This window comes from Anomalospiza imberbis, chromosome 2 (assembly GCF_031753505.1).
Source record: "Anomalospiza imberbis isolate Cuckoo-Finch-1a 21T00152 chromosome 2, ASM3175350v1, whole genome shotgun sequence".
Lineage (NCBI taxonomy): Eukaryota > Metazoa > Chordata > Aves > Passeriformes > Viduidae > Anomalospiza > Anomalospiza imberbis.
Genome location: NC_089682.1, coordinates 74269589 through 74280525, shown reverse-complemented (window position 1 = coordinate 74280525; position 10937 = coordinate 74269589). Strand labels below are relative to the sequence as shown.

At 41.1% G+C, this 10937-nt stretch overlaps 1 protein-coding gene across 1 annotated transcript in view; it reads right to left on the bottom strand.

The window, feature by feature from the left end:
• Positions 1 to 6784: 6784 nt before the first annotated feature.
• Positions 6785 to 10937, bottom strand: part of LOC137469209 (ovostatin-like) — a 28808-nt gene continuing 24655 nt past the window's right edge. Inside the window, exons 33-36 of the mRNA XM_068181738.1 lie at positions 8855 to 8926; positions 8189 to 8291; positions 7352 to 7426; positions 6785 to 6927 (exon numbers count right to left, since the gene is read on the bottom strand). Coding sequence (XP_068037839.1) covers positions 7374 to 7426; positions 8189 to 8291; positions 8855 to 8926 — 228 coding nt within the window. The 3' untranslated portion in view covers positions 6785 to 6927; positions 7352 to 7373. The remainder of the gene's footprint in view (positions 6928 to 7351; positions 7427 to 8188; positions 8292 to 8854; positions 8927 to 10937) is intronic.

Sequence of the window (10937 nt, the reverse complement as noted above, 5' to 3'; positions counted from 1 at the left end):
CTACTTTTGAATGTTTAATCAGAGGGTGGAGTGAGTTAGGTGACATTCAAAGGTTGTAGAGGTAGAGAAGGGTAATTGTGTATAACTTACTGTTATAATGAGCAGGAGTTTTGCCCCAAATATAGGCTGGATTGTGGCTTTGGTCAGAAAGTGCACTATTGTATGTCCAAGAACCAGCACTAGTCACAATGTCTTCTGTGCACATGTACCTTCTGCACAGTAACCAAATGGAGGACAAGGATTCCCCATGCATCCTATATCCAGATAATTCACTGCACTAGTTTATAGCCTCCACTAATCACAATGAAGAAGGTGCATCTGCTAAGGAAACAAACAAACAAAAAGTGCAATGATCTGTAATAGAGAAGTTATTGAATTAACAGGTTTGCAACCAAACAAGTCCCCCGGGTGAAAAAAAGGTACCTGTAACCTTACTACAGCAAGGGAAAACAGAGGTCATCCCATCTTTTTGGCCATAACATATAAAAACTTGTCTTTCACAGGAGAATCAAACAGCATTCCACTGGATACAACAAAAAGGTTGGTTTTGGGGCAAATATTTACAAAACCATTGACATTTGTTTTTTATGATTTTTGTCATTATTATTTGCTGACTGCATGTCTTTACTTTTCAAATCCTACCCATTCTTTTGAACTCAACTGCATATGCTCAAGAAGCTTGTGAAGACTGCTCTGTGGGGAAGTTAGAGAGATGATACTTCATCACCAGGTCTGTATTTCATAGAATCATGGAATGGTTTGGGTTGAAAGGGACCTTAAAGATCACTCAGTTTCAACCCCTCTGCTGTGGGCAAGGATGCTTTCCACCAGACCAGGTAGCTCAGATCCCCAATCCAGCCTGGCCAGGATGGGGCATCTGCAGCTTCTCTGGGCAACCTGTGCCAGTGCCTCACCAAGTTCACAGTAAGGAATTTCTTGCTAATATCTAATCTAAACCTGCTCTCTTTCAGTTTGAATCCATTCCCCCTTGTCCTGTCACTATATGTGCTTTTAAGTGGTCTGTCTCCATAATTCTTGTAGCTTCAGGTACTGGAAGAGGTTCTTGGTTTTGGGCAATGTTGGCGAAATGTCTGTATACAGGCAGATTATCTTGCATTCTTGACTCAAAAGGAGGTTTTTGCCAGCCTAACTTCTGAGTGTTACCTGAGCCATTAACTTCAGACCTCAGATACTTGTGCTTAGCTGTAGCACACAGAGAGAGATCTGTGTGTTTGTAGATGGAGAGAAATGAGAGGTAGCCTTGGCAACAGAAGAATGATTTGATTTAGTTAAATTTGATTTAGTTATCTTAGTTTAAAAATGTCCCACCAGCTAAGTACAGATATCTTTCTGCCACTGAAACAGTCCTGCTGCAGCCATAGTTAAACACTAAAAACTGTGCCTTTATGGTTGTGGTTTGGTGTATTTGAGGCACTAGATATGTTCTATCAGGACAAGATTATCTTTACAATTAAAACCTGTCTTGCTGTGAAAAACTATAGTAATACTACTCAACTGCAATTAATTTTTTCATATAGGGCTGCTCAGTCACAATCATTTCTGTGTATTTCAATGTGATTTCTTGACCTCAAATTTCCCTATTACTGAAAAGATCTGTATTTCTTTATTGTGGGAGTCATCAAATGACTTATAAAAAAATTACAAGAGTCTCTGGAGCTCCATGGCTTTTCCTGTTTTTGAAGCATTTGTGGCTGCTAACATTTCATATAATAGTATTCCTTCTCACTCATGCAGTCTAAAGCCAGCTTAGATGTGTCTGGAAGATCTGTAACCATATATTTGTGGTGTAGGCACCATCAGCTTTCTTGTGAACAGGTTAATTGCTGCAGTCAGAAGAAGATCAATGCAAAGAAACTTGGCCATTACAGCTACAAAAATTAGTTGAAAAGCACTGAGTCAATCTGTGATTTTGGCTATGACTGCTTCCTATAGCACGGTCCTTAAGAAGATTAGATTGTAACTATTTGTTTAGACATGGCAAAGGTCGAAATGCTTGGTTCGGCCCAGGTGTTTGGGAAACAATGCTGAAACATGGTAACTACAGATAAAGTTCTGCTTGGTCAATAGGGTCTCTAGTCAAGCATGCAAGATTTCTTTCATTGTTCTAAGATGTGTGAACCTTGGCAAAGTCCTCTAGCAGCTGAAAGGATGGTGAAGTCATAAAAGAAAATACATATATCACTAGTGGAATAGTCACAGCTTGCAGTGATTTTGATGAGTGATGGAATTTTTTTCAACAAAATGTGGTGGTGGGGAGGACTGCAGTTTATTTCAGTGGTCTATGATGCCTGGAAAAGGCAGCCATATAAAAGATGAAGGTATTTGAAGGTCAGCCAGTTGCAAGGCTTCAGTGACTCTGTTGAGTGTGGATGGGTCATCCACATCCTGTTTTCAAAATAGAGACCTTTTTCCACATCTGTGTGGAGGCTGAGATCTGAACAGGAATAACTGTGAGCTGAAGTATTAAGCCTGTCTTTGCTGTGCAGTTTTGGTGACAAATGCCAGTGAAAGATGAGTGAAGCTGGAATCTGACTGCTGTCACTGCACCTGCACAAGCCTCAGAGTGGATACTAGTGGATATACAAATTAAATTATCTTTCCTAGTTGCACACAGATTACCTGGCAGTTTTCAGGCTAAACTATGCAGTACTATAGTCAGGCTAATAAGAGAGTCTGCATTTCTTTTGGGAGTGTTTTGCAGTTTTACTGTCCTTGCATGGACAGAAACTAGAGTTTTTCAGCCCTCCTTTCTTTGTGGGCTTTCTGGGCAGCTTCAAGGGTTCAGTTCAAATGTGAAGAGGTCACCAGTAAAATATCTAAATAAGCCCCTCAAAAATATCTCTGTTTCTTAGTAAGTTCATTTTTCACACTTGCAAATATAAATCAGGTTTTGATTACAGTGGGAAAAGAAAATACTTAACAATGAGTATCAAGTGAGGAACATTTGACATGTAATCCATAAAATGTAACTTGCTAATGTGTGACAGCTAGTCTGGCTGCATGTTCCTCCCTAAACCTCCCATGCCAGCAATCAGCTCATGACTGGTACTGAGAAATCATCTTGTGTACCAAGAGCTGATGCAAGCTGCATATGATGTTGTCATGTATTGGCTTCTCTGGCTACCTGAAAGGTGCCTGAGACCAGCCATCTCTAGCATGTGAGGGAAGCCCAAATCATTCTCTGACCTTTTCACCACTGATCAAACCCCTAACCCTTTGTTTCTATTTCACAGCTGTGCACAACTATTCCCTCTTCGTAGCGGCAATTTGTGCAGTCTGAAGGTAGAAGCATTTGCTTCCATTTCAGGTGACAACTTGTGACAGGCATATGTAAAAATAAGTAGTTCTCTGAGGCTTTCATATTGCAATGGCTTTTCTCTGCTTTATGGAAAGCCTGTTTTTATTTTCATTCTGCAGAAATTACTCATAAATGCATTGTAATGACAGATTTGTAAATGTTTGAGACTCCATTAGTTCCTCTTATTTTCTTGTCCTTCCCTCCATCCGTTTAGAGTGGAACAGCCTTCCCTGGCTGGATTGACTCGGGAAGGGTCATACAGTTCTGCTTTCCCTTAGGAATTCAGCCATCAGCCTACAGATCCTACAAGAGTTTTACTGAGGTAATCATACTCATAAAGTATTTTCCTGAAGTTTCAGGGACTGTTGACATAAGAGACTTGAATCAGCTGTCTGAACTGCAGGTTGGTCTGTGAGAAGAGCAGTACAGAGAGGCAGTGTTTTTACTTGTGTCTTTGGATGCAGTTTTATGGGCCAAAGGAAGCTTCTTGGACATATTTTGGAAATGCTGTATGTTTAATCCAAGTGCTCTGAGAAAGGAAGAGTGGATCTCACTTCAAGGGTGTAAAATTATTTTATCAGAATCAAGAGTTCATAGGAAATGAATGTAAGACATAAGACCTACATATTTTAGAGGAGGGACTACATCTTCTCATTTCTTTGAAGCCTGTCTTCAGTGTAGGTGTGATGCTGCTAGGACTTGAACGGGAAAGAGAGCTTGGGGTTAGGAGTCTCTCACAATGGGCTGATAACACTAAATGTTGGAGGCTCAGTCTCTTTTTGAGTACTTTGATCTTGTTGCCATTGACTAACATCTTGCTTCTAAATCCATTTTTTGTTGTTACAAAGAATTTTTCTTTCCACTGCGACATCCCAGAAATTGAACTTTTTCCAGACACATTATGGAAGGCGTGCAAATGCTATTCAGAGCCTGTAGCTTTCTCTCCCTTTATCTGTTATTATTATCTACTTGGCAGCAAAACAATAGTCTTGTGTTACCTGATATATTAATTGTACTACTTTAGGGACGCCCCCCAGGGAGAGCCTGTTTGTGCCTTCAACCCCTGACCTTATGCCTGAAAAGTTTTTTGATTCATTCCCCTCACATAAAGGCTATTTTTCCTTTGTCTCCAGTGAAAATATATTCTGCAGCTATGTACTGAACTGCTGAGCACTGTACAGAACAAGCTGGACGATGTGTCCTTGATGAAGATTTGTCAGTCTTTTTTAACTTTTATTATCTTCCTAAACAGTTGAGGTTTCCAAGTTGTCTCAGGGCAAACAAGCTGGCCTCAGGCAAACAGGGAATAAGAGAAAGTCCTAATTGTCCTCTTTTGAAAAATTAGGTTTTTTATTGTTATTGACCCATAAATGACCAGCACTAGGCAAAACTGTCTGCTGGAGAGTACTGTGTGGAAATGAGGGAGTGATTGGAGCATTACATCCATGCCTAGTGTCACTCATATTTGCTCTAAGCACAAGTGCTTTGCTGTTACACAAAACAGTATCAGAGTCCTGGCAGCTTGCAAGTCTGGGAAAAACTTCCAGAGCCTGTCCTGGCATATTGCCATGGGCTACAGCAGATGGGTCCTGTAGGAACTGCACCTTTTTGCACACTGAGAGTCAAAGGGAAGATTGATTCATGGTAATTTTAGAGTTCTAGAGCATCTTTCTAACTATAGCAATTAAAGAAAACTGAGTGTAAATCTATTTGCGATTTTTGGAGATGGGATATGGACCTTACCATTTTCTGATTGGTTCACATGGTCCTACAAGGTCAGTATCTGAAACTCCTTTTAATTGTTACATCTTTTCATCTGACTTGCACTGAGGTTAAGCAAACTGAATTTGTGAAGCAGCAGCATCACATGATGCAAGCTCGATGAGAAAAAAAAAATGGGTCACTAGTTGCACTGCAGTTAAATGTGTTAAAGAGGTAAAAGAAGGCTGTAAAATGCAGATTTTGCTAGGTACTGCTGGCATTGTTCCATCCACTCCCTCTCAGCCTAGTGTTTTGGAAATTTGTAGTAAAATTTAAATGCTGTGCTTTTGAAAGCATCTGCATTTCATATCAGTTTCCATCTGACCAGGCTTGCAGTTGGCCATTCACTGGAATGGCATTAAACAAAGGCTTTTGTTTAGCAGCAGGCTGAGTTTACACAGCTGAGGAAGGTGGATTGAAGTAGCCTGACTGACCCCTCCTGAAGCTCACATAATCGTTTTTGCTGACAGGGACTGGAGAGCAAGGGGGAGTTTGGGGTCAGTTGGCCCCTTAACATCTTCAGAGTCATAAGTTACTTCTCAGCATGTGTCTGTCTGTAGCAAAAGTCACCACAGGTCTCATGCAAACACGAAAACATTGCTTTCAGTGTAACTTTTTGGGTCAAGGGTTGTACCCAGGGGTTGCTTCTGATGGGAAGAGAAATGCTGGGGATAGAAACTCAGTGTTTTAAGCAGAATTGAAAGACTTGAAAGCTACTCACCTCACAATATCTTTTTTCTCAAAATGTCATTATTTTTTCACAAGGTAGAAATTCCACCAGAATTGTCAGGGAAGAAACTATTCTTGTTTCTCAGTAAACCAAGATTATATGCAACTTAAAAAAAAAAAAAGAAAAGAAAAAAAAAAAGAGAAAGAGAAAAGAAAAAGCGGGAAAATCCATTCCCATATTTCTGTCCATCTTAAGAAGAATAACCAGAAATATAGGTGGCACATTTGATCATAAATGTTGTTGTATGCATTGTGCCCCTTCAGTGCCCCTTCAGAATCACCTGCATGCACATGAAAAGCTGCTCTGTGCCTGATGCTTTCACATGCCAGGTGGTGTATTTGTAGAGCTGAGAGAATCAAGGCATGGGGCCAGGTTCTCAAGGTTCTTAAGGCACTTAGCTCACATCAAACAGAACCTAAATTCACAAAGAGCCTTATGTTCCTATGTCAAATTCCTCATCTGTTTAGTGCAACTCTCTAGCTGTTTCCCAAGGTTTCCTAGGTCCTGGAGTTGCTGAATTCTGCTTTTTTTTGCTGGACCCCAGAGCCACTCTCAAGCTGAACACACTTCTGCTGGTTAGTTTCTGTTGGGTGGTTCTTTGAACAGGAGGCTGCAGTTGGTGTCATCCCCAGGTCCTTCCAAACCAAGATTTATATTCTCCCACAGCTTCCAAATTTCTTTTGCATCTTTCTGAGATTACACTGAGCCCAAGGGTCTCTGTCACAGAGGTTCCTGCACTGTGGGGCAGGATTAGTTTCCCTTGAGCTATCTCTGGGCAAGCCTAGCATCCTACTGAACAGAGCTCTCAGGGTGTGCACTGGACTGCTCCTCTCCTACCGTATCCTGGGCTATTGTGTTCACCCAGATCTAGACAGACCAAGGAGTGGAGGCTGGGACAAATACCATTGCCAATCAGAATGTTTTATTACAAAGGACAGTAAAATATGAGGAAGGATCTCCTCATATGAGCTGATATGAAGGAAACATTTCTTTCTAGATAGAGGCAAAACTTGCACAAAAGTTGTCTTCCTATGATTAGAATCCTGTCATCTGTAGGTGATTCAGTTCAATTGCTGAAAAAGGCGAGGATCAAAGTAATTTCTTCAGGATTTTCCTTCTGGATAATGGAAAGACCAAAACAAGTAAAATCTACAGAAGCAGCAGCAGTACATTATTCTCTGAGATTAGGATTTCTTAAGAGGAATCTATAGCCCAGAACATACATTTCAAATGAGTACCTTTACATAAATCTCCCACTGGAATATGTCATAAGTTTCAAAACAAGATGGATGGTCAGAGTCAACAATTGCACAGTATCCCCCTTGACAGGAAAAGCACTTTTTCTGCAGTTTTTAATCCACACTGACCCCAGTTTTTTTGAAGTGTGGGCCAGAATGGGTCATTCTGATCTACAGCAAAGTGGGATTTGCTTATTCCTCATTATTCTACATGTTTTTCATTGTGTTCCCAGAAAAAAAAAACAAGTTTTTTATCCTCTTCTTGTTCTACAGCTGCTTGCCTGATACTTTCTGAATCATTACCTCTTCTGACAGACATCTGATTTCAGTTGGAAGACAGGGAACAGGGACTGTTGTACTCTGAAAGGGCATATTCATCTGGAAAGAAAAAAGGAAGAAGACGTGTATGAGAGTGAGAAATCATTCTGACCCCAGTCTATCTGCATCTGTCATTAACATGCTACAAAACAGAAGACATTTGATAAGTTTTGTAGTAGACTCCCAGTTGTCAAGGCACTGAGTTGCAGGGCTGCACAGTCAGAGACCAGTGTAGTCTGACCATGTTTATCAGGACACATCATTGCAGTCATCATGCAAGATGTGGATCAGGTGGCAGAAAATGCACTCCAGGGTCAATTCTCTGTCTTCTGATAATCTGCTAGGATTCAGTTTAAGAAAGGTGGTCAGGCATTTATTTTTCTAGTTCTAGTTACTTAAACTCCTCTTTTGATATGTGGGACTGTCATTCCTACTTAAGTATATAAATTCCACCAAGGAAGATCTTTTTGCTGCAGCCTACAATGACAATATTAAATAAAAATTAGCTAATGCAGTTCAGGGAAGTAAGGAACACTGCTGCCTTTGATTTACTGATTTTAACCATCATGTCCAAACTGTGGCAAGAAATTTGAACCACATGTCTTTTTGTATGTGGGTTGTAAGAAAGAAGCTCTCATGTATCACTTTCTTATCTGCTTTATGTTGAAATGAAGCAAGAAATGCAAACACAGGAGGGCAGGAACTGTTTATGCTCTGCAAAACCTTTGCAGTCTAGTAATCAAAACCAGCAGAATTGCTAAGTGGGTCTCTCCTTGTCCCTCCTTTGTCATGGGTTTTACCGCGGCCTGCTGGGTCACCTACCTGTTTCATAGTAATCATATATATGCACAGGCACTGGTTTGATATCTGAGACCGGCAGGCTTTGCTCCACACTGAAGGAGAAGCTAATTTCCTTCTGGGAGACCTGGAAATTGCAAGACAAGAAGATGCATCAGAACTTTTCATAATGATCCCTGAGGCTCAGGTTGAACAGATTCATTTCTGAGTCAGACTGTGTGACAATGTGCTATTCTACAGTTCCCTCCAGTTTGTAAACTTGATGTTAAATCAGACAATTGTTTAAAAGCTGTTGCTAAATAGGCGTTGTTGCTAAAATTGTGTGCTCTTTTCTTCTCTTATTTCCATTGCCAATTACCCCAACCTAATTCCCTGTTAGTGTGGTTTTCAGCACATCAGCATTCATCCTGTAATGGAAAATTGCTGTTAGTTTATTTCCTTGCCTTTTCCCAGCTAAAATCACCTTCAATACCTAGAGGTACTGAAGAATCCTCTCCCTACTTTTCTCCCTTTAATTACTTTGATCACAGTATCTCCATTATCCCCTGTGATGCTGGATTGTGTGAAGTACCTTTACATCTTTTAGGCATGGGTACTGTTAATATGCTATTAGTAAGATATTTCTTTTATCTGGGAGCCTCTTTTAAACTTCCAGTTTTATTAAACTGAAAGGAAACCTCCCAAACTTACCTTCTGAAGGTAGAAGAGTATGTGGTTGTTCTTGATGTCTACACGATCCACAACAGAATTCTCATATCGAAGCTTTAAATAAGGCAAAATACAGCAATGTTAGCACGGGAGACTTGCCAAGGAGACTTAGAGATTCCACAGCAAAATGCATTTAAAGCGGCTGCCGTGCTCCTTTTATGCCGCCCCGCCATCTAGTCGCCAAAAAAGAGAAATGCAGGTTGTGTTTTTATAACCTGATGGCGTGCAGACCAGTCACAGTGGTAAACAGTTCCACCAGCCAGCTCTGGTACTTGTGACTTTCATCATCAACCTAAGGATTCTCTCATTTCAAAGAGAATTTACAATTAATTTCTGCAGCTCATGCTGACTCGCTTGCTAGTCCATTGTATGTTTTAAATAAAAGTTCAAAAACATTTAGAAAAGAACGTGAACAAAATTATTTTAACATCAAAACAAACAAACTTAAATATTCCAAACTTTTAAAAAAAGCTATTTTTCCCAAAGTGTGTATAAAGAGGAGTAGGATGCCAAATAGAATAGCATCTCAACAAAAAAAAATCTTTCTTCTAAAGAAAATTTATTAATTTCATAAAGTTCTTTCCAAAAAAAAATCAGGCCTGAATGCTGAATGATTATAAATACACAAAGGTATGAGCAGGCTCTACCAAGAATTTAATTCTTCTTTTTATCTGCTTGAAAATCACAGCTCATGACTTGAAGGTAACTCTTCTATTGTGAACCTAAATTGTATTAGGAATCTAAACGAGGTGCTTATCAGTGTTGTCCCCAGAATTGTCATCATCATAACCAAATTTCAGGATATTAAAGGAGGAGGATCAATGATCTCCTTTGTTTTTTGTTGTTTGTTAAACTGTACTGTAGAGGAAGAAATAACCCTTGTCAAAGGGATAATAATGCAAAATGCCAATTAAAGCAATTTAACTATGGCAGAAGTATTTCTCACATAGATTCTGTCAGGCCGTGTGACTACAGACTCATGCACACAGACACTAAGGAGCACAGGGAAACCCAGTAACCTGAGCAGAGCCACTGGAGCACTCTGACCCTCTCCCCCTTGGGGCTGCCACAGGGCAGTGACCAGCCCATTGCCAGAGTGTGAGAGCCACCAGGTGAGTCAGGGCAGAATATCCCCGGATCACCTTGCAGAATGAAAAGGAATGCTGCCTACAGACCATGGGGCTGAGTATGGGATGCTGGGACTCAAGAAAGAGTTTTTATGGGTTGTTTAGGAGAAGAACCAAAAGTAACATAGAGAGGGATAAAATCCAGTTGGAAGGAGAAAGGATGGAAAATGAGATAAGAGAGGCCAGTTGCACACAAACAAGTTGGTGGTCAGCACACTTGTCTGCCCTGCACCTGGTCACCACAGCCTCTCCTGCCTTCTTATTAATCTCTGGTCCTGGCAATTTTCCTGGGTGAAAGGCTCTCTATTCTACGTGAACGTGTGTGCAGGGAGCGCAAGTCACTGAAGAGAGGATCAGAGATCACAGGGACAGTGTGCCTGGAGTGCCAGCATCCTGAGACACCAGACTGCAGGCTTGTAGTGATGGGGTTATGTATGTCAGCACGTGCTGGTGGTGAACTGGAACAGCAGCCAGCTACTGAGTCAGGCATAAACCTGACCCAAATGCTGGAGACACCAGAGGATCCAAGAGAGCTACCAAAGGGTCCAGAGTGTCCGAGCCTATTTCTGGAGAAACCACACAGTCTTGGGGGTGGGCATTGGTCTGGAGCAGCTAGTGGAGACTTATTTGCATGTTTCTGTGTGTATGTGACTGTTTGACATCATTGTGAAACCAGGGGACCCCAGCTCATCTGCTGCATGTTTAAGAATGTTTATAGAGGTCCTATATAGAGGCCACCTATGCATGCATGTGGGTGATGGGGACCTGAGCTCCAAGCACTGAAGTGGAGTTCAGGCCTTGAAGGAGGCACATGTCCAGGTGCCAGGAACTCAACAGAACAAGGGTCCAGAGGCAGCTGCTGGGCAGACTGAGTGCCTAAGGCCAGCTACCATGAGAAGCCACATTGTGTATTTGCATGTATATATGTGCTTGTGTAT